Source organism: Acanthopagrus latus, chromosome 11, assembly GCF_904848185.1.
Source record: "Acanthopagrus latus isolate v.2019 chromosome 11, fAcaLat1.1, whole genome shotgun sequence".
NCBI lineage: Eukaryota > Metazoa > Chordata > Actinopteri > Spariformes > Sparidae > Acanthopagrus > Acanthopagrus latus.
The window spans coordinates 13,276,834-13,303,959 of NC_051049.1; the positions used below are offsets into that span (position 1 = coordinate 13,276,834).

The window sequence follows — 27,126 nt, forward strand, 5'->3', positions numbered from 1 at the left end:
GTGTCATTGCCCTGTCTGGTTGAGCGTCATCATCACATCTGACCACATGCAGAAAGGGTGATGTTTGTGCTTGGTGTCCTCAGAAATGTGCTTAGTCGCAACCTGTAAACGCCAACAGTAACGTCACAGAGTACAGGCACACTGTAGAGACCTTGTGCTTTCTAAGGTCAAGACTGTAACTGCTTCTTTTTGCAACACATTAACTGCGACATTAACCCGTCTTGCGTCACACTGTGGCCTGCAGTGTGTGGCTGCCTCACCCCGTTCATGCAGACGCGCGTGCCCTGACTGCAGACTGTCAGGTTTTCCTTGGCGCTTGGCTCGGGGCAGAGCGGCGAGACGCCTGAACACACGCTCACTTTCTGACAGTCGGTCTCCTCGTCGCAGGTCTGATCCGCCGGCTTGAACTGGCAGTCCTGACTGCAGCACAGGCCCTGACTCGGACTGATGGATCAGAACATCACGCACACAAAGTCGAGGAGGCAGATTGGCGTTAAAGCCACATACAAACAAATCAAATACACACCTTGAAGACAGTTAGTCAACAAAACGGTTCAGGTGAATGCGGTGTCCTGTAATTAAAAAAAACAAATAAACTATAAACGTCACATACCTGCAGACTTTACCCTGCTTGAGGCGACACTGGACTCCAACAGGCTGCTTGGCACTGAAGCAGCAGAGGTCTGTATCATTTTGGCCCACGTCACACTCCTCACCTTCCTCCACAATCTGGTTTCCACAGATGGGCTGATCGCTGACTGGCCAAGAAGAGCAGACGCACAGATAAACACACACATCACTACAAAGTATAATTATTTACATTGACTGCAAAACATTTGGCCTCGACTCGGCTCCATCTGAACCTGCTTTTCTCACCCACAAAGCAGTCGTCCTTCTTGAGATTCAGGATCTTGCTGATGTGTTCCACGCTGCAGGGCGAGAACTTGTCGTTGTTTTCGCGCACCTCGTCCGTGGCGTGAGGGAACATCAGGTACCTGCCTTCACCGCCATTCGACCCGAGGTTCCCGCAGTTCAAGCCCTCATCGTGCTGGAGTGCAGACAAAATACCCATAAATAAACTTTTAAATGATGCGTTGCTCTGCGCAAGTTATGTTTCCTCACACTGTGAACACATGGAATAAGCATTTATTTAGACATTTCCATTCAGTGATCTCTGCAGGGGGAATGAAATGATCCAGCTTTGTTTCCATCCTAGTCACAGATGGGATGTTAAAGTCCTTTATTGGAAAGCGCACGTAACTACAGTTTATATACGGACTCCTCCTGGACGGGTATAAGACAGAGTTTCTGTGACATTTAAACTTGTCTAAAAAAATGTTTTCTTTCTGCAGTCGAAAGATTTCCCTGGAATCTGATGGCCCTGAAGCTGCAGAGGAATGTGGTGTTCCACATGTGGGACAGCGAGGACAGACCAGAGAGCTCTTCCTGTTTTGTTCCGAGGATGTAGTTGTGAAACATTATCAGGAGCTCTCTGGGTGTCAACTCGCTGGCTGAGACCGAGGGGTAGACTTGACATTGACGTGGACACATGTGGAGGGAACATGTTGTGATGTGGGTATTTCGGCATCTGTTCTTCATTAATTTGACGGATAAAACCAGTGTGAATTTCATAGTGCTCACTCCGTCAGTATCTGCTGAACCACATTTGACAGCAGATTCTGGGGCGGTTTGTTTTGTTTTGGTTTTGTTTATTGTTACTGCATCGTCACTTGTGAGCAAGAAATGAAAAGCCAATAAAATGTCTGCTTCTCAGCCGTTTTGTGGAATCTCTGTCTGCGGACTTTCAACTTGCCCTTGAAGTTCCACTGAATATATATTGCCATACTGTGCACTGGAGCTGCAACAATTATTGGGTTAATTGTAAAAAAAAAAAGTAACAGTAAACTGGTTATCTTTGGGTTGTGGACCAAACAAGACATGCGAGAACATCGTGTTGGGTTCGAGATATGTCGATGAACATTTTTCACCATTTCATGACATTTAATAGACCAAACAACCCATCGATCACACGTGAAAACAATCAACACATCAAGTGGCTATAAAAATAATCATTAGAAGCAGCCCCGGTGTACATCTGTTGCTGCGGTCATAACAGGTCAAAGGGCTGAGAAAAGAAAGAACGTCTGTGCAGAGGTACATTTCAATACTGCGCTCTGGATTTCCTGCTCTTCCTGTTTACATCATGAACACCTGCAGTGGTTATACAGACGCTGCGACCACAGACACAACCTTGATGAAGTTTTGAGATAAACAACCTATCGAAAAAAAAATGACTGATGAATGTTGGACCATAAAATTCTGCCCCAGGGGAAAATTCAAGTGAAGTCTTCTGTTGATGTAATGTTTGGGATTTGTTATTACTATAACTATGTGACATTATCTGGTTGCAGCTACTCTGATATGCAAATGTGCTGCTTTTATTTTGATAGTAAACTAAATATCGCAGGGTTATGGAGTGTAGGTCGGACATTCGAAGGTGTCATGTCGAGCTTTTGGAAATCATAATTGACAATTTTCACTGTTTTCTCATATTTTATAGTCAAAACAAATAATTCAATCAAAGATAAGTGTTAGCTGTTGCCATAATATCAAGATAATATGTGCAGCTAAAGTGTCGAGTCAAGTCATGGCTAGAATTAAACGGAATGAAAAGAAGTACGATATAAAGGGGGGGAAAAACATCTAAAACTTTTATTAAATTTGAATGTTTCTGAGCTGCAAACTGATCCAAAGCACAGGGCCCTGAGGGTCACTGTATGCATGGATGCATAGCCGTAAATTCAAGGGGTGACGTGGAGGACACGGATGGTTGAAAAGGAAGTCAGCCAAAGGTTAAAGCAGTGTTTTAGCCAGACCTCACTTTGAATCACAGCGCACCCCCGGCATGCCTCCTGCAACTCTCAGGTGAAGCCTGAGATCTCTTCATGTGCTTCTTCCAGCCTGGAAACAATGAGACATGCCTGTCATAGGAGCCAGGAGATCAGGAGAACTTGCGGTGGTTTAATTTATCGAAAGCCTGCAGGGTCTGACATGGCAGAACTAATGTGCTCAAGAAGCCCTCAGAGGAGTCTTTGGTCTGTGGAAGTGTGAATAACAGAGGGCAGGGTGAAAATGGACTGCTGGCATTTTGGGCAGTGGGAGAAAGGTCGCAGGTGTTCGCAGCCGTCACACACACACACACACACACACACACACACACACACACACACACACACACACACACACACACACACACACACACACACACACACACACACACAAACAGGCATGCATTTTTGTGTATACACAAGCTGTGTGGTGTTATGGGGGGGTGGATGACTGAGGAAGAAGTACTTAGATATTTAACTTATAAGTACTAATCCCATGATGTAAAACTACAAGTGCATAAATGTGTTAAAGCATTTTACTGCCGCAGCTGCTCAAGGTGGCACTACTCTTAATTACTTAATATACAGCAGCAAAAGAGTTTTAGTATTATAAAAAAAATAAAAGGAAGTACTCAAGTGGACTACAAGTACCTCAAGACTGACCTTAAGTACTTAAATAAACACAAAAGAAAGTGATGAGAGCGGGAAATTCAGAGATCCTTCTGTTCTCTTTTTTTTCCTGATTATCCAGTGAGCCTGAGCCAAGGATGTCTATAAAACCCGCCGGTCGATAAAGGCCAAGGTCTGTAATGCCCACATAAGTGAATCATTCACAGACAATTTGTTCTGGTGCAGTGCAAACAGCCATGCGTGCCTTGTGGGACCATGTGAAGTGAAGTAAGTCTGAATTTCGAATGGCAGAGATTCATCACGTCGAATTATCATTCAGTACCACAGTGTCTCGCGTTCGGTGACTGAGGCACCAGAAGGGGTTCAGAGGGAGAGGCTGCTTACCAAACATCTGAAACACTACACTGAGCTGTGTGTGAGGGGTCATTCTATCAGACCTTACAGCAGATATTTTTAACATGGAACTAAAATTAACATAAACAATGAATTCATTCAGTTTGTCTCTAGTAAACTGGGCAGGTAAACAAGTTCTTCCCCAAACCCTGAGAATGTTATTCATGGCGAATGTCCTGCCATGGAAGGTAAATTTGTCTGTAGCAACTTAAACACCTACTAGATTGTCTTTGTTACATATGCTATTACAATACTGGTGATGTTTCTATAGACTACTATTAGTACACAGAAATTCAAAGGCATAATCCGCCCTAAAACCAACTACATTGTGTCATTGAAATGACACAATGTAGTTGGTTTTAGGGCGGATTCAAAGTTGAGCAACTGATCTTGAATTTCCTGATGTCACCAGTTTTTTACTTGTTGTTGATGTTCTGTTTGAATTACTGCATCCCACATTACATGAACTAGTGATCATTTGCCTTAATGTTGTATTGGAGTTTTTCCTTTAGCCACTGAATGAGGAGCAGCTCCACGATCTGTCTTGTACATGACATCAACATTACAATGTGTCATACTCAGACTCTAAGAAACTGTAAGAACATGTAGATGTGGGGTCATTTTTTTTTTTTGTATTTTGAAGACTCTGTGTGACCATGACTGACTGGTGATCCCAGGCTGTGTCCGAGCTCGTGGGCGAAGGTCAGCTGGACGTGTCGAGGGGGCAGGAACTCTCCGTAGTTCTGAATGGTGACCAGACCCGTGTTCAGTGTGGAGCGCCCGCCGTTACGAAGGGTCCTCTGCTGAGAACATATTCCTCCCCAGTTACCTGAAGTACAGACAGAAGAGGGGGGGATAAACATGGAGGCTGTGGGTTTGGATTCCACTGAGGTCACATCAAGTAAAAGAGAGTGAATGTAAATACTATATAGTAACAAGCAGAGGTTGTGTATTCTACTTAATATGTGGTTTAGACTGTTACACTGCACGACCCATTGAGTTTGTAATATTCCATGATATCTTTGTTTGTTGCTATCTTGTAAATTTCCCACTTTATTCTCGGATAATATCAAAGTTCTCTTTATTAATATGACCTCCCTCTTCTTCTGTCAATCCACAGTGGTGCTAATTGTATCATTGCTTTTCAAGAAAGGAGTAGAAATAAAGGTTTTGATAAAGTTGCCAGCGCCTGAATGCTCACCACAATACCTGTGATGATTCCACAGATTCAAACACGCTCGGTGCAGAGAGAAGTTGCGCACTTTCATGAAAACATACCTGCCTGTCACTTCGCAGTACAGTATGGTTGCATAACTGACCTTGTGCTACTGGAAATACCTTAAACCAACAATGTTCTGCTACTGAGGCATTATCGACCTCGGAGGCCCCCAGAGGGTCGGTCGGGGGAGGCAGACAGACCAACAGACCTGCTGAGCTCCTCTAGGTTAACATCAAAGCCTGCAAATCCATTTGGCCTCCAGTGGTCCCCACTGTCTGTGTGTTTACGTAATTCCATCCCTAAAGGCCATTCCCACAATTACAAACAGCTGGAGACGCTCACATGGATGGCACGGCAGGGCTGTGACATCATCTTTCAGGTGGCCACTCAGAGGACTAGTTTACACGAAACCCAACTGATTGGTCAAATCTGTGACATGACTTTCGGTCGTTCGACGAGACATCTCTCAAATGTTGGCACACTTGGCTGAACAGGGTCGATCCTTCCCACTGTGCAGAACACATGTGCAGAAAATTAACTAAATATGGAGGCTTCAAAGATGCTGACCACCTGTGGCTCTAATCTGAACCTAAATCTACTGCATTCATGCTCTTCCTCATCCTCAGCACCACCAAGTATTTCAGTCAGCTGCTGTGTGAGTCATTTCCATACTTCCATACATGCCCATCCTCTCTCTTCATTGGTTCCCGCCATTTCTGCCCATGTGTGCCTCAGTTTGGAGGTCTCGGCTCTTCCTGCACGCACACGTGAACTTTTACGTAACACCTGTTACACAATGTGGTCAGCCAGCTACCGTTTTCAGGGGTCTTGCTTGTGAGGTGCACGTCTGTTTCATGGAATTCCAAGTTCACTCGGTGTCATTGAGGGCTGTGGGAATCCGTCGCGGGCATCTGGATTCTGCCTACAGTGTGTTTGTGTTGCGCGGTGGGCGTATGTGTGACGTCCAGGAATGGTGAGGGGACCGCTAGAGGTCGAAAAACAAAAACACAAGTGCCCCCTATCTCCGCTGTTGTAGAAACAATGGGTGCACTGTCAGGAGCAAAGGCAAGGCGGTCACACCACCCTCATGTGCCAGGTAACCGTAACCGGATCGTTTGCCAGAAATGAGAGAAGCACGCTGAAAATTTCAGATGAAAACATGAGGGAAAGTGTCGGGACTTGTTCTCCTCACTGCTAAAAGTGAAAAGACAGCTCTTCCTTCATCACACGCAGACTCCCCCAGCTATGTTAATCAAGGATTCTGGATGCATTTCTCCAGCATTCCTTGCTTTTGACCTAAAATGGCCCCCCCAGCGGGCCATTCAAGGATCTGTGTTTCCTAGAAAGAGCTTACTTTGGAGGCCTGCGCTGTGGTTTTTGGCAGAGCGAGCAGAGAAGGGGAGCTTCAAATGGTTCCCCTCCTCCTTTTCATCTTCGCCACAGAAAGGAGCCCGTAATGAAAGAGTCCTATTATTAGCTCGCTGGACAAACACAGTCGGAAGAAACAAACAGTCCTCCGGATCACTTAATGCACACTCTTACTATAAGGAGGAAATACGCACTGACACACACACACACACACACACACACACACACACACACACACACACACACACACACACACACACACACACACAAGTAGTATCACACACAGTAACACCTGCTGCAAGACAAATAGAGTATCGATTAAGACCAGAGTCAAAACGCACACACACACAAGCACACACTCTTTCACACAGTTTATTACGAACGAACAAACAATAGTAAAGGGGAAGTCCTTCCTTAAATAAACATGTCGGGGGGAGTCCGAGTCTCCCACTAACAACTTTAACAACAAAAACAGACGCATGGAACGATTCTCAGAACAACGACCAAAGTTCTCAGAAAAATACAGTACTACTCTGGAAGCTGACCAAAAGTAACATGACTACATCGAGTTTGACTTTGCACCACTGCTCGCTCTCTTCGTCTCCAGAGTTCAACGACCTTCACATTGCAAAAGAGAACAGGACTTATTCACCGTGTTCTGAGATCTCTTTTTGTTGTTGATGAAAATAAAGGACAGTCTGGAATTCATCACATTTCATATTCATCCTTGGATTTGTTTTTGGTGTTTGGCGACTCACTGACTCCGCAAGCGAGTTGACTGGATTCATGACAAAAACGGCCGATTTAGAAAATCTGTTTGTTTTCCATTCCTCTTCTTACAGGAACCACGCAGAACTTTGATCAGTCATACAAAGACAGATTTTGTAAACATGGATGACGCATTTCACATGCGAATGCTTTTCACATACGCAACATTTAGACTAGCGAGTCACTTGGACACAGTATGGGAGATAAGAAGAAAAAGCTCTTTCAGGATCAAGATAAACTCTCATTTTGTAAACATTTTTTTCCACTAAATCTGTTTCGTATTTTCCTGCAAGAATTTAGTAACACTTTGTGGTCACAGTCACGACCCCAAACACAGCGGCAGCAGCAGGGTGAATGTCTTTAATGTTATCTTGTGACAGTGCTGTCCTTATGGTCCGCTAAGATTTTGGCACAAACCCACTTGGGTCGGGGTATTTCAGCTGGGGAATGTTTCTACATCTCATAAAAAATATCTTGTGTACGCTGTTTCAAATAATGTTCTCTCATTTGGCAGGTGTCTTGCCGATCTGTCATGATTCCACCATCCCCTTCTTCTCCTGACATGAAAGTCAGTTCTCATTCATGTAATCTGAACAAGAAATGTTAGAGCTGGAAAAGACCACGTACCTGTTTTGGTATACACAAACAAGACTGGATACGTCCTAACCTCCCATCAAAAATATTTGTTTTTTTGCTGCCATAAGCACAGCTGGAAATCGTCCAGTGGTCTCACAACCTCGCAGAAACTTTATCTGCCGACATTTATTCCGTCTGGACTAAAGTTTTCATTATATTTTTGGAGATACCACATTTAGCTAACTAGCTAACAGAATCATCTACGGAACAATCAAGATTCTAGTCATAAAAATCACAACATGTTATAACCCAGCTGCTTCAGTCGGAGAATCTGAATCATGCAAACTCGCACTCTACAATACTGTCTGCCGCCTGTCAGGGGTGACCTGCCCTGGAAACCAGTCCAGCCTCCCCATGACCTCAGCGGGGAGCCTCGCTGATTTTACACATCAAAGACTGTCAGGTCTCGGGAGGAAATATACTGCATGTGTGGGAAAGAGTTTTGTGAAGCCAATTGTTGCTCCAGAGGGAGCAGCGTGACGTCACTCGAGCGAGTCTGAAGAGTTTGAAAAATGAAAAAAATCTGGGTGCATGAGGGCAGAAAAGAAGTGAGTTTAACCAGACCTCTGTAGCTTGTCCTCCCTCTCCGCTTGAGGCTAGCAACTGAACGCTACATTGGCTGCTGCCAGCGCTACATTTTCTCCTCTGGGATCAATAAAGTATTTCTGATTCTGGTAACACACCAGAATATCTGACTAAAGCGGGTGGTTAACATCAAGCATGATGCAGGTGACAGAAGAATTTGTTTGTAGTCCGCAAATTTAAATCTTTTTTAAAAATATATATTGTCTGTTTTGAGTCTGCCAGCATTACAGGCGTGGAATGCTAAACTGATCTACACACTTGCTGGGGGATTACTTTTCCTCAGTTTTAACTGGCAATAGCCACGTTGTTTGTTGCTTCAACACATCTTCATGAGGTAAATGTTAATGTTACAAATTTACTTTGCCACCTGGGAAAAGTTACAAGGTGATCCATCACTGAAAAAACTCACGTTGCGTCCTGCGTAGGTGTTATTTGCGACAATGAGGAAAGCGGAAACAATTCAGTTTGTTTTTGCAACGGCAGCACCAACAATAATACCACCTAAAAATACGAGGGGGAAACGTCGCCTGTTTGCCACGACTGACACATGGACTACTTTTGCTTGTTCAGCACTTCTTTTTTTAATCAGCCCCTATCACCGTAAAGAAGGAACTCCAATCCATCCAAACATCTTCGACCCACATGCTGCTTCCCATCGAGCCAGCAGTCAGTAAAAGCGGTAGAAACCCAACTGAACAATGAAAGGTGAAAGGCTGATTAAGAATCAACACATCCAGGATATTTATTTATGGTCACGCCGTTTATTTTGCTATTCCCCCAAAAGGACAATGACACCACCACACTGCAGCTGGCAAACTAACGGAAAAACAACACCGAACTTAGGAGTGTGGAAAATTACTATCTGTTCCTCAATCAGCCCACAGGAGAAGGGGGAATTTTACTGGTGAGAAAGCTCACTGGTGGCACAAGACTTTGAGCCCCCAACCCCCCGTCCTCCACCGACGTATGAACACATAACTCGGAGAGGTTGGAGGAGGAGCTCCAAGTAATTGATGGGGGGCTGTGCTTGAGCAAGTGTGTGTCTTCTGTAAGCTTTAGTGGCATTGGGGTCTTTGGGTTTAAGGTTGAATGGGTTAATACCTTCCATTACCCAAGACCAGTAATAAACTGGTAAAAGTGGGTTAAACTGGGAGATACTCAGCGTGCGCATTATCTGTTGCTGGAGGTCAAACATTATCCACGTTTAATAGTCGGCTCACTCTCCGGGGCAGTCACATGAGGCCGAAAAAAGTCACAACAGTGTCACTCACTCCTCAGTGTGTGTGTGTGTGTGTGTGTGTGTGTGTGTGTTCCTCACGTGAGCTGTCACCATGGCAATCATGCTGTGGAATGCAGTCACCAATCCTCTCTGAGACGTCTGGGAGTTGTGGGTGTGTCCTATCTACGTGTAAGTGTCAAAGGTTCAGTGCTCCATGATCACATGTCATTGTGGTGGTCTGCTCTCACGCCCCTCAGTTTAGCCAATCAAAAGCTGCGCAAGAGACAATGTAAAGCAGGAGGACATTCCCACCACAACAATCCCGACATACGCGTCCGACATCCTCCAGCACAACAACAATAACACACACACACACACACACACACAGAGTCTTGTCACAGGACCGGAGAGACGTGGCCGATATTAGGAGGGGGTACATTTGTGCATTTAGGTTGAAGGACAAATATGAGCCAAACATTTCATGGAAGTTTGTCACTTTTTAAGAACTTATTCTTCAAAATTTTAACAGCTCCTGTGCACCATTTCAGCTCAGCTGTCAGCGAAAGTTGATAACAAGGGTTGATTTTAAAATTCCTGCTGCTCGCTAACAAGGCTCCTGTTGGACTGGGGCTTTACCATTACCAGCTCTCGTTTCATGCTGTAATCCTTCAAGTAATCCTTTAAATAGAAACTATCACTCATGTGACACTCAGTTTTTGAACAACAATTGAAAATGTATTTATCAAATCTGAACACGCTTGTACTACAGTATGTTTCATCTTATGTGTGCTGTAAATATGTCACCATGGGTTGCAGTGTCTTTTTCCGAAAACAAAACAAAACAGGAAGCCCTCCTGTTATTCTGTTTTCTGCCCTGTTTTGATCATTTTGTTTTGTTTTTATCTACTTGCTTTTTTTTTATTATTATTATTTGCACTGTCCCTTCTTATATAAACTCATCAAGCAGTTATTCTCAGCAGAATATATGATTCATTTAGCTCGTTGTGGGAACATTTATATGTGTTTTCTTATTATGGCTGTCCAAGTCCATCATGTTGTCCTTTAGTGACACACACTAATGGTCTCAGTCCAACAGCAGAAGGAAAGGCTCTACATGCTAATCAGCAGGAAGATAATTGAGGAGTCCGCACACGTTTTGTTTTTGGTCTCTTGAACCAAAACACTGCTTGAATAACAGGCCTGGTGTTGGAGCTGTTTATCCCTGCAGCTCTGTGGGCCACAACATCATTTGATCCAGGAAAACCCGAAGGAGTCTTACTTGTGTTCTTCCTACAGTTTAGACTCTTTTTTCGCAACGTTACGGACCCTGACCCCGGCTAGTATGCCTTTGCACCACTGTTAAGACCTGCTTCATGCTCAACTTCCACTCCTCTCTGTGAATATTTGGTTCTTTTACTCAGAAACAGTGTCTTCCATCGTCCGTGACAGCGCAGTTGGATTCAAGCTGATTCTACACATGTTCACCTCCGTCATGGGCCAAATAATTCACACTGATCTGGAAACGGCGAGTGCACGTGGGAGTGTTGAACGTGGCCTCTGGCGAGCTTGTATCATGTGAAGGCCAGGGAGTCCTGGGAGCCAAAGAGGGAGCTGCGCTTTAACGGATCAACAGAGATTCATGCAGAGATTCACACTGAGAGGCTGAGCAGGAAAACATTATTTCACTTTCCAAGTCTCACATGTTTGATCACATATCTGTTTCACAGCTCTGTCAGTCTGCCGCATGTTTTCAAAACAAACTTTCAACTCACTACTTTTTTTTACTCTCTTTTGTCTGTAGAGACATTTATCCAGAAGATTTGTTCTATGGTCCATGAGCTCTGTCTTATCATCTGAAAGTAATGGCATCATCATTTAAACGATGCTCTTTTTTCATTAAATAACAGTGAAATTCCACCACGCCTCTCTAGTTATTAGTTACAGATGAAATATTTTATGGTCGGCTGGTTTTTTTTTCTTTTTCTTTTTTTCTTTCTTCTTTTTTTTTTTTTTTTACAAAAGTTGGGTTCAAGTTAAGTTTAGGTTGAGGGAAGACACAACGGGCAAAAACACTGTTCGTCACGCACTGGCCAATTTTGAGATTTTAGGTTCCTTTGCTCACAAAAATACATGTTTAGGTGTTAACTTAAGTTCAGACAGTTGGTTCTGGAATTCTGTTCAAGAGTCAAGATTTGGTTTTGGTTTCAGTTTGTAGTTCAAGTACTGAAGAAGAATTCCACTCTGTAGATTGCATACCTCCGCCAAGGCTCAACAGTCAAAGTGTTCTCACTCCTTCATACCAGCCATTTTAAATGTGCTTGATCCGCACGTTATCTCATAATGTTAAGGATAGTGAGAAATAATTGAATCCGTCCCTTTATCCAGATCCAGACCAACAATGATTGGGGTCTATTCTGCACTGAGGTCCATCCTCCATCCAAGTTTCATGGAAATACTTTCATAAGTTTTTGTGTAATTCTGCTGTCAAACCCACCAACCAACAAACCATCAAACAGACACAGCTGAAAACACGGCCTTCTTGGTGGATAAAATAATGACGTGAGAGGCTGACTGAGGGTAAAAAAGAGTGAGGATGCCTGTATGTACAGTTTAGCTGATCTTGTGTGAACAGAAAAGGACTTCTTGGCCCGGATACCTGTTATCCATATTTTAGCTGGCCAGAAGCCCTGAAACATTTGACATCCCCCCAGAGGCTAAATTGTCTTCAAACAATAGCAGACGGGTTCCTAGATTGATGGAATATCTGAAAACCTGTCGCACTCGCGTTGCAGTGAACAACTCACCGGCCTTGCCCTCCCAGGCGAGCCCCAGGACGCCGCTGTAGTCTCTGTTAGTGAGCAGGTAGGACAGACAGAAGTTGCCCCAGTTGTTCTCAGAGTACAGACTCAACAGTTTCTCTGGCCCGATGTACAGAGGATACAGGGGATCGTTCTTATCCTCCTCAGTCATCACCTTGAAGGAAACGAGCAGACAAAAGGTTGCATTAAATATCTGGGTAGAAGTCACTGAGGGCGAGAGTCTGCCCTTTTTTGACTTTCAAGAGGACGCAAACCTGAACACCACCAAATGTATTCACTAAATGATCTCAATCAAAGCAAGTCAAGACACGTCGTTGTACTTAAATCAGATGTTTCACAGCCAGGATTACTGCTTTGGAGTTATCAGAAACCTGCATCTGCAGTATGTTGCTGTGGGGCAATCGTGTCGCTGTAGATTGGATCTCACCCTGAGGGATTTCACTTTGAAGTTGATCAGTTTTATTCCATCAAAGTCCACCTTGTCGAAGACGTCATTAACAGCTCGCATGTAGTTGGAAACCTGAGGAAAAAAAGCATACTTGAGGAAACGCTCAACTACAATCTCCCATTTTTCATCTCTCAGAGCAGGTGCCGGGGGGTTGAGGTGAAGCTGGCCATGAGAAGTCAACGCGTGCTACTCGACAAAACACAAACAAATGAAGAACATAACGACTCCAGCTTGACAGCACTGCAGCTGCCACAAATGAAAACACAACCACAAACAGAAATGCTACAAGTGGAACTTTCCAGAGGACGCTAAAAGCTGATGAAGATGCCAAGGATGAGCTGCTGCAAAGGTTTGTGTGTAACTTGTGTGATAATGTATGATGTGTATGCTTATCAACCCCAAGGCAGCTTGGAAGAAGTTCAGGTTCATTAGGAAATTACCTTACAGTCACCATAGAGATGATGTCATTGGCTCTCATTGCTTTGAAGCTTGAAGGTTTTTTCTATATCTGGTTGCGTTGTGGTGTTGATGAAGGTTTTCAGTCAATAATGGTTATGGTAATTCTAAGTGCTGTATCAACGCAACTGGACTTTCCTGAAGACGTTTCACCTCTCATCCAAGAGGGTTCTTCAGCTATGACTAACTCAACCGGCCTTCAAGTGGGTTGCTAAGAATAGGTGAGCCCAGGTGTGAATGGCTGAAAAGTGTTTGGGGAGACTTGTACAAGTTTTCAGCTGCGTTGGAAGCTTTTGGAACAGCGGGGACAGCGTCTGCTCCGATTCAACATGCAAAGTCTGAGAAGGTTGGCTGTTGGCCGTCGGAGCCATTGGATACTCTGAGTGGTTGTGTGCCAGCTGTATGACCATTCTGATTGGCGGTGTGCTGGCGAATCAGCGCGGTGTGTGGGAGGGGTGGAACACTGCGTGCGCTTTGTTTTCTGTGCACTCTGTTCCGTCATTTCCTATTCTCATGTTTTGGAGTACTGGCATGAGACTAGCGCCACCTACTGTTAAGGAGGCTTACTGCATCTCACGCAAGCACAGAACGTATGCGCTGCTGTGGAGTTGGCAGCACGTTGAAGCGGTGTATTCAGTGCAACTTTTCTTCCGAACGGGTCAGACAAGAGGAAACGGAATGGTCGTATGAAGGCAGTTAGCCATTGGTTTGAGTCTGGGCGGTGTGTGGGGGCCTTTAAAGCTGTCTGGGGAGAAAAGTCAGTACTGCATTGTAGCAGGGTGATAAGTAATGTCTTAGGCCACACCTTCTGTTCAAAGATGGCCATTTCAGTTTGACATAGACTGATTCTTTCACTCTACTTTCAAACCATCTGTCTTCTTTACATTGTTGTCCTCAAAGGAATGATTTTTTTTCCATCAGGACTGCAGAGTCTTGACCTGAGGAGTTGGCCCTCCCGTGTTATGCGATTTGTTTATGGAGAGGTTGTTTTGTCTGCCCAATGTACAAATCTGTGCAGTCCTGGCTGCATTGAACAGCATAAACTACATCACTCTGTTCATGCTCTGTGTTTTGTCCTTAGGATGGACAAATTTCTGCCTCAGTGTGTTGGTAGGTTTGAAGTGAACCGGACTAAAAAATTCACTGAAGACGCTCAAAATATTAAATATTTAATCCTTTCCACAATACAATTGACTCTCTCTGAACTCAACCAAGTTTGGATCATGAGCCATAATTGGACCATGTGAGGTAATCTGCAAAGTGTGGTTGGGTGTTTTCAGTGTGGGTGGCGCCGACGGTCCCGCAGCAGAGAGGCACGTGGAAAGCAGTCACATGTGAAGGTCCGAGTCTGTGCACACACAATAGAGCCCGCTGGGTGTTTCCATAAATGTAAATATTGACACCTTGGATGAGGGAGACACTGAAACCAGGCCAGCGTTGATTGACAACAGCATTTTGTCTATTTACACTCAAAGATCACATCACGGCATCACTTACAGTATATTTTCACACCCGGCTCAACAAAGGTCTGGCACTGAACCAAGGACAGCAACAAGTGTGTGTGCGTGTGTGTTTGAGGTGGAAAGAATCCAAGAGGACGCGATGAGAGGACGGACAGCAGGAGGACAGCCAGAGGGAACAGCAGCTAAGGACAGACTTACTCACTCATTGACCGACCTTGCTTTGACCATGAAGAGATTTAATTAAAAACGCTCAGATGTGAAACAGGAAACACGGAAACAAAAGTGCAAGTTGTTCCAAAGTGAACCCGGATCATACACTGAGAATGTGAATCTAAAATAATCTGATAAAATCAAACATCTGTGCTCTTCCTATCAAATATTGGATGTAATAATGTAATGTAATAACATGCAAACACTGTTTATTGGTTTTCATTTAGAGTAAGTAACAAAAGGTAATTACGTTGAAGTTGAGCACTGCATTCCCAGAACAGTCTGTTATTAAACTCAATATTAGCAGAGCATCCCATGTGACCTCTGACCCCAGAGACAAGGGCTTTGTTCAGACACTTCAACCCAGACAGACTCTCAATTCACTGTAATCTTATATATAATTCATATAATTGAGGCAATGCCGGCGTGCCAGTAGACAATGCTTTTAACCCAGTATATCGCTCAAATCAGAGTTCAGAGATGCCTGAAGTGTTCCAGTCTCACTTGAGCTAGAAAAAGAACATTCCTCTGAAAAACTGACTAGTGCTTTTTCACCCTCTGGTTCCTCCTCAGCGAAGGACGAGTACTTTTGCAGAAATTTTGCTGCTCTAATAGGGTCAAAAGGTCAAGAGCGCAGGACGAGGGGTTAAACGTGTTTGACGTCCCAAACGTAGCAAGCCACCTCAGAGTTCACAGAGTGCATTAAATGGAAAAAAAGAGGGGTCATTCAGTTTTCAAATCAGGTCATGTTATCGCATATTGCAGCTTGTTTTTGACCTGGCACCTGTAGAATTATTTATTTACACTGAAAGTCCACGCTTGAGCTTCAAGGTGCCTGTTCTGCCTTGCGTGTCTGCTCCAGAGTCTCATTTCGGGCAAAGTAATCAGTAATAATCAATGTGCAACGATGTTCTCAGAGAACGAGAAGCCTCTCAACCCTCTCCCTACTGCGCAATGCCATGACAGCTGTGTGCGTCACTGCAGGCCCTGGCATGTGGTCCTTCATTCAGCCTCACGCCAGCAACAGCTTGTTTTTCTTTTTTTTTTTATTTATGTACTTCCCCACTTCTTTCAAAGTTGGAATGCTGTTTAAAACATAAATGAATTGGATTGTGATAACTTACTAATCCTTTTTGACGTATATTCATTCGAAATCAGTAAAAATAAAATGCCATATTTAATATTTCAACTTTTGAAAACTATCGTGCTTATCGATGGGGCAATCACGAATTGTCAGTCGTTCACAAGCAAGGATGGGGCAAAGTTCAACACTTTGTCAAACACATGATTGTACACAGGATCTTACTACGTGGGCTCAGGATCACTTTGTAAAATCACTGTGGGTAAACATGGTTCGTTTGTGAATGAAGGTTGTTTTCATTTTGTTTTTAATGCAGCGGACCAAATTTCTTTGCATTAGCATTGTAGAAGTTTTGAATAACTTTGTGCCAGTACTTAGCCAGTTATACCTACCTACCCCAAAACAGATGTTCTCCCCCTCATTTGCCTTTAGTCATTAGCTGCTGATGATTAAAGAAAAAAAAAGAGCTAAAAAAATAAGCACTACAAAAGTTTAAATCAAGCTCCTTTAATCTGAGACGAACTTAGCAACATAAATAATTTGATAAGGGCATTTGAAAAGAAACTCAAACTGAGAGCCCAGGCTGCTCTTATTGGTTATATAAAAGGAAATCAAACATTAAACTAATCTAAATTCAGTGTTTCACAACCTTTCACTGCTTCTTTGAAACACCGATCATTGATCTGGCGCCAAGTGACGTGCCAGTTGGAAATCGATTAGGTGTCTTACATAACAAGTGAATTAATCGAACACCACTGGCATATTTCCCTTGTTTTAAGATAAGATTTCATGACTGAAAAGCACATCAGGTTTGTCTTTGATTGCAGCACCATGTACCAAAAAAATCTAGGACACTAGATTCAGGGTTCGTAAACAGTTTGTAAACAGAACGTGCTCAGCTCAGCACATGGTGGAGTAAGTCCTGTTGTGTTGTGATGCTCTGGCTTGATGTTCCATGACACTATAAATGCTCCGGCATACAGCGTGTTCTCTGAGGCCTGAGACATCAGGCAGCTCAGGTATCAGCAGCATCACTCTGAAGGTGGCGACACTCGGGCTTGAGGCTTCGCTTTGTGTGATTTAAAGTAGGTCGAACCTCAGTGAGCTCTGTCTTGATCTAAAACACACTCGCTGGCACTTAACTGAAGATGAAATCATCAAACTTGTGTGTATCAGATATCAAAATCTCAACAAGTGAAGGTAAATGATGTGTAGTCACCTGAGCCACAACAGCCTCCACAGACTTGAACCTCTTGTAATAGAGGTGGTCAGCATGGAGGTGGAGCAGGCAGCTGGTCTTTGACTCATCCACTGTTCTCTTCAGCCGGCTCGCTGGTGCCTCCTGTGGATGAAATTGCAAAAGGAAGAGGTACAGTTGAACAGACTGTAAAGAGGACACAGTCCGGGAGGTGAATTTGAACTATGACCTAGATGCTAAAACAGTTTGCCCCCTCACCCCCCCGACTTGTGTATCAGGTCCATGCATAACATCACTTTAACCTGGACTACAACTGGGATGTCGCATGTCCCAGTGGGAGAGGGGAGAAAGGAGGCTGGCTCCACTGGGAACATCTGTTCAGACCATCTCATGATCCAACAGTGGAAATGATCTTCACCGGCAGGCATGTTGTTAAAAATGGATCCACATCAATGTACCGAAATCCATTGTTGACAATGAACACTGGGACCACCACCCACTCGATTAAAGGTTAACGACAAATAGGGCACCCTAGGGAGAGATTAGTTCGATAAATGTGGCAGATGTTTGTTCCATTGCACCTGGTTTTCTAATCACTTTCTTACAGTGAAGGTCATCTGGTGCATTCTGATACCCTTACCCAGCTACTATAAATATTATTGAGGTCCGTAAAGAAGCAGAGTTCAGCTTTCTTAAGTCAACACGCCATGTTGTTTAGTGTCTGTTACCATCAAAGCATCCTGAAGGAGGCATTGATGAAAAATAACCAAATACATTCAGTCAAGTTCTGTTCTAAAGTCCAGTTTTGAGGAACTCCACTTGAGTATTCCCATGTTAATAATTCACAATCATAACAATTGTTTTAAGGAAAATAGACTTTCATCCTGCACCTTTCTACAAACTCTGACTGATATGACCTTTATATCAGACATTTTTCTGTCTTTTACTCAATTTGTATAGATGACCTTAAATTGTCATGATATGATATGATGACAATTTTTTTCTCCCGCATGACCTTCTGTACTTTTTACTGCACAAGCTGGAAGTGAATCCTGTTATTTGCTCTTGATGACTCAACAGGCTAAATAAAAGTGACTGAATGAATGAATGTGCCCATAAATAAGGTCACTTAAAACAGACTCAGACTCACTGGATTCTGGGCTGTTTCTTCCTTTAATTGGCTATAAATGGTATTGGAGAAGAGGAAGATTTGAGGGTGAGGGCAGAAAAAGAAAGTGGGGCAGAGAATATTTCAGTGTTTCATCCACTGAGGTGATGTCTGGACCGTCCTACCTCACTGGCTCTGAGGCTTTGGGCGAGGACGTTTAGATGTTCTGCACCGCAGAATCCATCAGGGCTGGTTCTCATGGACGGCAGGACTACACAAAAACAAACACACACGTTTTAATACACATGCAGTTTAAAAACAGAGATTTATTTGCTCCAGTCACACACACACACACACAAATGTGGACTCACAGGTAAACACTGTCATTGGTTTAATTTTGTCCTTGAACATGTTCCCTCAGCTGGTGAACTTTTCCTTCGGTGACTCATTCACATGTGGGCTTCCAGCATCCCAAATAAAACTGACACCTCAATTCATAATAAGTGACTGAACAGATATTAAACATGACTGCTCATTTGTGGGAGGAAGATGACCTCACTAATAAACCCACACATGACGTGTGTCACAGTCTATCTTTGACAAAGTTATTTGTTTGTGCTGAAGAGACTGTTGTAAAAGTGTTGCATTGTGTGTGTGCTTAACCAGGGGCAGTAGTTGTGGCAGGACATTTTGAATGATTTAATAGGACATAGGCTCCGAAACATGTCAACAATTGGAAATATCATGTCTGAAAATGATGTTTCATCTTTCCTGATGTTTTCCTGTCATGGTCTTGCAAATCAATGTTTTCAAGGCACATTGTAAAGATGCTGAGTCATGTAACGTCTCTGGTTCACACAACAGGCACGTGAGGTCACATATATTGCTTTATGGCCCAGTCATAGAAGAGATTATTATTTCCGAAGAGGCTTATTTCCGTACGGTACTATTTTTGGGGACATAAGATAAACTTCATGGTATATTACTTTCCCACAAAGTACCATCCTTTTCAGGTTGAAAAGGACAAAATAAAACAAGAATGTCAGCAACGGTCGCATTTACTTGAATCAGGCCTAATCCAGTATCAAACTTGTTATCGCTGTGTCACTACCTATACCAGCCACCTAAATATTCCTGATTTTTTCCTTGAGACATTAAGAGAAAGCACCAAAAGTAAATGGGGTCTATTCTGGGTTGAGACTCTTCCTCTGTCCAAGTTTTGTGGAAAGCCGTCAAGCAGTTTTTGTGTAATCCTGCTGACAAACAAACCAACAAAAGGATAAAACGGAGGTAATAATCGCAGATGTTATTGAGGCCATTTAACAAAAAGAGAGCCTGAGAGACCGGTCCTTATACAGAACAACATTAATTGCAGAAATCCATTCAAGTCCGCCCCTAAATGACCAGCTTACATGGGCAGGAGCACCCCCCCCCCAACATTCTCAGACACTTTAAAAATAGAGGAATCCACATTTGGAACCCAGCGCTGTGGTCTTGAGTGGGAGCCACAGGGCAGCCTGTGGAAAACGTTGTGATAGGTGCTGGTTTGATTCCACTGAAACAACATAATCGCCTGTGATTTGCAACACCTCTGGGATGGCTCCCTCCATCAGCTTGATGCAATACTGACGGGAGTGCAGTCGAGGGAGGTATTGCATTTGCATAAATTGGCCCATCTCGTTGCACTGGCAAAGACACAGAATTCCACAAGTGTGCAAGTAGACAAAAAGACTTCATTGCAACAGAATATATCAGTTTTATGGTCAGGGACTGTGGGGAGTCTGAAGATATGAAGGAAAGAATGTAATGTAAAGTGCTGACGGTGTTTCATAATAATGTAAAGTAATCAGAACAACCGGTTTCAGTGGGATTAACCACAAACCCTGTGGCTCTAATGCACAGACCTAGATTCGTGTGAAAACAAACTTCAAGGCACATTATAGTCGGCAAAAATATCTTTGAAGTGAACAAGTTACTGTGGAGCCACATGACATAATAATCACGTCCACTTGTACGTAGCTGGAGTTAGAGTGACAGATTCAGGCAAACTTTTGCCAGGGAACTGGTGACCCATAAGAACTTCAAGGGGGTATTGCAGCGCGTGTGCATGTGTGTGCATGTGTGTGCATGTGCGTGTCCTAGAACAACATCTTCCCGGATCGGTCATGGGCCTACAGTGAGGGACAGGCGACACATGATTGGATCACACCATCCTACGAAAGTCCTCAAGCCAACCGGCTCCAGCCAATCGCGAACCCGTGATTCGTTCTAAACATGGCATGAGTGGGGGTGGGCTGCGGGGTGGAGGTGGATGTGGAGGCCTAAATGCCGGGCGTTGACACACTGACGGAATTATTTCCAGACTTACCCCTGTTCTCACTCTCTCAGTTGGCTTCTCTGTCTCTATGGTACAGTAGAAGATAAATGTTTCTGGTCTGTGGGACACTTTTTATTTCTAATCTTTTGACAATTAAAAGGCAAGAAAATACTTGACTGAATCAGGTCAGAGTAGTTTAAATCCCACGCATATACTGCGCCCTGAGAAGAATTACAAACTGCCAAACTGTGCACGAGTTGCCTGGAAAATAAAAACGATTCCCCAAATGAAAAATCAGTGTCACATTTCAGTCAAGACTAACTTTCGGAAAGTACTTCTACTGTTATTTAGAGTAATGTGAAACACTTTTACCAGACCATCTCAAATCTATTTCCAGTTTAGAGTATTTGAAATTAATATACAGTATGTATTAATTTGTTACAATTGTTTCAATATTTGTTTTACTCCATCAACAGTGATATGTCGTGGTTTCTCTCTTGTGACAAATGTACTTATTGTAAGTCGCTTTGGACAAAAGCGTCTGCTAAATGCCCTACATGTGAATGTAAATTTATTCATGGATTATTGTTAGAGTGTCTCTGACTATAAAAGACTTTAAGTGTTGAAATACTCCTTTATGAGCCAGGATACTGTATCTCCAAACTGCAGTGGTACAGTAAAGACACCGGCCCCCGAATGACCCTTTGGTCGGGCCAAGTATCCTCAAAATGGTGCACTAGTTGGCCCAGGTGCCACTATGGTCTTGTCTAAATGCCCTGGGTTTCTCCTTTGGTCAGCTCAAGTGCAAAATAAACTGAAACCTAAATATAACAGAAGACTAAACTCATGTGTGTCTTAGGTTTTTTCCCCCTCCTGCTCACAGGGGAGTCTGTTAACACCTCTGCACAAGAAAACATCTATTGCGTGCGTTAAAAATCTGTTCGGTCAGATATTAGATGATCTGTGGGGTCTCAACACAAGGCCCAAGAGGTCTCACAAATAACACGCTCTGTGGGAGTGTCATCCTCGTGTAGTCCAGTGCACGCAACAACTGTAACAGCTGGTTCTGAAGCACAAATGCAAAAGGCTGATAAACTCAAAGACACTGCCGCAACAGTTCAGCCGGTGTCCCGCAGAGATATTTCCCAAATCCTCCATGATTGTCTGATTTGCTCTGGGAATTAATTTCATGAGAGACATAGATGTCTGACGAATCAGTTACATGATTGTTAAACTGAAGATTTAACAGATTTGTATGCACGTGGAATTTTAATGAAAGTTTCAAGCTGTAAAACTACTGAAGGACAATACAAAGAGATAACACACAACTTCACTTTCAGTTTGAAGCAACAGTGAATGAGCCAGGAGTTAAACATTAAGAGATTTACAGTGATATCTAAAACGTGTTGCTCGATTTATCTCAAGGAAGTGTGAAGTTAATTGTCACCATATTAACTGAAACTTCAAAGAGAATACAAGTTCCATAAACTACTCTGCGCACCACAAAACGTGTCGTGTTACCTTCACATTATGTTCATGTCATTTCATATCGGGAGGTGGAGAGGACGGTGGAGGAGTTACAGGCAAGATGGCTGCCAAGCCAGTGACCACGATTCAAGACTGCAGTTTTTACAGCTCTGACAAAACCTTTGGATAACTTTGGGATGACAGTCTCCAGTCGTGTTTACGTTTCTCACTCTATCTTCATGATTTTCGACCAAAGCAGGTATTTGAAGCCAAAACAATATTTACTTGTAACCATAGCCAAGTGAGTTTTGTGCCTCTGACTACCCAGAACGGCACAGTGTCATCACCTGTCTGTTTGAACCTAAAGAAATGTGAAGTTGCCAAATTCAAACTTCTACAAGTTTGCAGAATCTGCCAATATTTATTCTGTCAATGGGGGTTGTGATGATGCATGAATTTATTTAAGGTCATTTATTTCACGTTTTTTAAAAAAAAAACATAATCTGTATTTGCATTGTATGATTGTAAGATTGGAGCTAATTCTATCCTCATACTATGATCACTTCCATCTTTACGTTCACATTACTGTTTAATACATTATTTGGTTTATCATTATCTGTCACTGGAGCATGACCTGTGTTAATCTACTGTGTCCATGTTGTCATACATTCTTCATACTTTCAGTGCTGTTATTATGCAGAATGATCTATAAAGTGTTTGTTTTCAAACAGAACAAGCAGGTGGGGACTGTGACCAGGTATCCTGAAGTCATTACATTGTAATTGTTGGGAAATGGGTGCCCTTGTCCTTGCCCTTTGTCCCAGATATGAGAGACACATGACATCCCAGGAGACAAAGAGTCCTTATGTAACCCCTGCTGCCCTCAGACGACAACCACAGGAAGTGGAAATGCACACAGGAGTAGACACATTTCGTCAGTCCCCGTCCTAATTTACCTCTTGTATGGAAGCATTGATTGTTTACTGAAATACCATGAGCCAAATCTTACACGGTTTCCTGCAGATATGCGTGCCTGTGAATGAAAGAACAGGATGCTGTCCGCTGCAACACTATCTAATGTAAATGTTGCTACACTTGTGAAAGGGGTTGATTAAATGGCGGGAGTCTTAGGGAGGATCGCAGCCACGGAGTCTGTGGAGACTTTGAGGACAAACACAGGAGGCAGGGTTTGGCACAATCTGCATGCTTCCAAGTGAAATGCTTTCTCGGAAATAATCCTCAACTGATGCACACTTGCAGCCGCAGAAGCACAACATAGAAACACACACACACACTAGCGCAGAACACTTTGACAGCTCTCTGTGATGGCTGCCATCTGGCCACATCATAAGCTCTCAAACTGGTAGGCCAAGATACCCTGTAAGATCCTCTATATGCTCATTTACTCTCTCTTTTCCCTTTAGCAATTCACCCGTTCCTCCTCCTTCACCCTCGTACCTTCCTCCGTATTTTTCCCTCATCTCTCCTCCTCCTCCTCCTTAGAAAGGTCACACCACCTTCACTTTATCTTCTCTTCAGCGTGTGCTGGGAAAGCTTCCAACACCCCTCCAGAGCCGTAAATAGGTTCTGCTGTTACAGTATAACTCCACTCTTACTACGAGTTACAGGTCAAGATAGTTCATTGACCCTAATAACCTGAGGTCTGACTATAGCTTCAGGCTGTACTCTACAAATGAGAAAAGAAGAAATGAGGCTTTTGCAACAGGGAGCAGATTAATTTTGTTGTTTGTCTTTACATGAGACTGCCAAGAGGGCCTTGAATCAGACTGTTCGGTGAGGTCAGCCATAGCAAGGAATTTCATTTCATGTTCCTGCCATTATCACCAATCAGCCAGGAGAATCTGCTGAGGTTATGGCGTTTCATTGGACAGAGAGACATTTATTTCCTCTTTTCATCATGGACTGTTTGGACAGTTACTACAGAGCCAATACAAGCAGAAAAATAAATGCAGAGAGAAAGTTTTTTTACTTAAAGCACTTATACTTCATGATTTTATTTCGGGTTACTACTGGAATATGTTTATATGCTTCACTGAAGAAAAGGAAGACAAAGAAACTGCACAATAGGTCTCCTTTAAGTTGAAAGTGGAACACAGACTTACCCATGTCATCCTCATGGTAGATTATAGAGTGGTGATCTGTTTCTCTGCTGGTGTATCTTTGAACCGGCTCTATGTGATAAGTCCCGTTGTCTGTGTGGATCGATCCCTCAAACTGACCCTGTAACACAGAGCCATGGCAGGCTGAACCATGTTCACCTGCAAGACCAGGTCAGGAGAGATAACATGTCAGGGTCAGACAGGTGAAAATCATGAAGATAGAGCGAGAGACGTACAGGTTAGAGGCAGCGCTCAGACATCAGAGAGATACAAGAGGCAAGACGAAGTAAATGAATTGACTTTCATTCAATCTGCACACTTCTTAAATAATCAGGAATGTTTTACCACTAACAGATGTTGATCCAGATTTTTGTATCCAAACAACAAAGATTACAAATGTCTGTTGATTTAAGGCGATTAAAAGCTTCGATGGCGGTCAATTCACTTCAGCTTGCAGGTCATACCCACCCTCGAGGGTTCCTGAGTATATGTGGGAGACGTCAGCTGATGTGGAGCCATTCTCACTGACCACCGTGAAATCTTCTGAGAACGCTCCTGCGTCGCGTTTCAAATACAGCCGGAAAGTTCTGAGGGAAACAGAAACACAAACAGCTCACAGATGGGCTCACTGCTTTGTAGTGCAGTGGAAGGTATGCAGATCTATCAACAGCAGGAAAAGAGGGTCAATTACCGGCTGACACGTGTTATTGGTTTGGTTACAGGAATAAAAACGCGTGTTCAGACAGTAGAATACTGTTTATTCAGAGAGTCAGTTTTTGGTTAAGAGGGCCAGGCCTTTTGAAAGACTTCCCACAGTTGCAGGAATTGTAAAGTTACCTGTGGAAAGCTGTGAAGTCCAGCTGCAGTGTGTATTCATGAGATTGCGTGGCTCTTCTGGCTCTCAGGTGCATCCTGTGAAGATCCTCCCTGTCATACGACAGGCCCTCATAATACTTTATATATGGGCTGATGCCACTCACAGCCCCTGGCACAAAGGAAGACATTCCAGTCACTTCACAGAGAAACCAGACGAGGAAATCCCAGTCACATATTCTGTGTATTATCGTCAGTGAACCACTCTGCTGCGTCACGCATTCAAGAGTCTCACGTCTCATTGTAAGAAATATTCATCTCGATCAACACAAAGGTTAGACTCATATACATTCACAAAAAAGGCTGTTTTCTGGCGAGAGCTTTACTTTAATGTCTGACGGCTCATCTACTGAGTGTTGGCTAACTGGAGAAGGCTTTAGGAGAGGCTTGCACTTTCTTGGACAAGGGGTCATCACCAACACACTGTTGCCCCGCCTGAGTAAATCACACTTACCTAAACCTTTACAGACGGGTGTGCCCCATTAATGACAACTAAAAAAGCCAAATGTTATGTCTCCATCGCTGTCAGGTTTTCGTATAAAGGCTCCAGTTTGCAGCATTCTTGAGAGGACAGGTTGAGACATGTCTGAGGCCAGTCCACCACAGCAGCATATTAATATTCACACACACACACACACACACACACACACACACACACACACACACACACATAAATAACCCCATGTACTTATTCGGGGGGCAGAGGGAGTAAATACACACACACACACACACACACACACACACACACACAGACACACACACACACACTAATCTGCACATTCCTCTACCTGTAATCCGTTGACGGCAGTCGAACAACAACAGCAGCAGCCAGTAGTGTTGAACCCCCATGGTCAGGCTTGTTTTTGTTTTTCCTCCCTTTCACAGTCTTTTCGGTCTCCTCCTTCGCTCACACCCGTCTCTCTCTTTCATTCTTCCAGGTTTTTCCTCTCTCGTCACCAGCAGCGTACCTGTGGTCTTCCCATGCTGGAATGTGAGCAGTCAGGAGGTTCAAGCTAGGACTCAGCATGGAGATATGAACACTGACACAGTAAAGAGGCATATTCAGACTTGTTGGCTAACATGAATTTTCTGCACAATTAAAGGTGGCCTTTACAGTAGTGAAAGCGTTAGTATCTATAACTTTAAGATCCACTTGGAGAGTTGAATTAAGGAGTAATCCAAGGTATTAAACATCAATTTGCTTAGAAGAAGTTGCTCAGTTTGATAATGATAATAATACAGTGATACAGTAGTATTGTAGCCTACCAAAGTGTCAGCCCTATGGTGCTGCTCGATGAAACATCAGGGGATTATTAAAGCCTGTAGATTTCAGCCTGTCAGGACCACGACTGTCTGAACCAAGTCTCATGGCAGAAGTTGTTGATATTTCTGTCAAGCTCTTTCATATTATTTGGGAGCCATTTTAATCCTTGAAAGTTTACATGTCCCAAACTCCCCCAATGAATTCTTCTTAATATCTTTCTACCTCTTTGTCATTTTGAGATACACACTCATAAACTAAAAATGATGGAGGACAGAGGAGATGAACAGTACAGTACAACTACTGAATCCTGTCATTCTCAGAAAACCAGACAGGTAAATATATACAGTATACTTTTCATACTTAACAAGGTGTTAGAAGTACTTTTAGTCAGATTTTAAAAACACTTCTCTGGGACATTTTCTTTTTGTCCACTCTAGTGGATGTTGTAAGCCTAAAGGTTCCGTACCAGAATATACCCTTTGGTGCAAAAGATGTAGGACGTAGGGAAAAATATTATTACCTTTCTGATTTTTAAAAATCTAAAAAAAAATGTAATAACTTTTTTTAGCCTCGCCACTTGTGAGGCTAAAAAGAAC

The 27,126-nt window shown here is 43.3% G+C and overlaps 1 protein-coding gene across 2 annotated transcripts in view; it reads right to left on the reverse strand.

Moving 5' to 3' along the window:
* Positions 1-26,208, reverse strand: part of si:ch1073-396h14.1 (disintegrin and metalloproteinase domain-containing protein 10) — a 31,665-nt gene extending 5,457 nt beyond the window's left edge. The window contains exons 1-12 of one of the 2 annotated variants that reach the window (XM_037115029.1): positions 26,055-26,208; positions 25,231-25,378; positions 24,862-24,980; positions 24,397-24,552; positions 18,675-18,760; positions 17,403-17,525; positions 12,953-13,045; positions 12,511-12,679; positions 4,577-4,740; positions 877-1,048; positions 614-758; positions 261-444 (exon numbers count right to left, since the gene is read on the reverse strand). In XM_037115029.1, the coding sequence (XP_036970924.1) occupies positions 261-444; positions 614-758; positions 877-1,048; positions 4,577-4,740; positions 12,511-12,679; positions 12,953-13,045; positions 17,403-17,525; positions 18,675-18,760; positions 24,397-24,552; positions 24,862-24,980; positions 25,231-25,378; positions 26,055-26,115 (1,620 nt within the window). In that variant the 5' untranslated portion in view covers positions 26,116-26,208. Of the gene's footprint in view, positions 1-260; positions 445-613; positions 759-876; positions 1,049-4,576; positions 4,741-12,510; positions 12,680-12,952; positions 13,046-17,402; positions 17,526-18,674; positions 18,761-24,396; positions 24,553-24,861; positions 24,981-25,230; positions 25,379-25,720; positions 25,905-26,054 lie in introns of those variants that run through there. The other variant, XM_037115030.1, reaches the window with a different exon arrangement.
* Between the last annotated feature and the right edge of the window lie 918 nt (positions 26,209-27,126).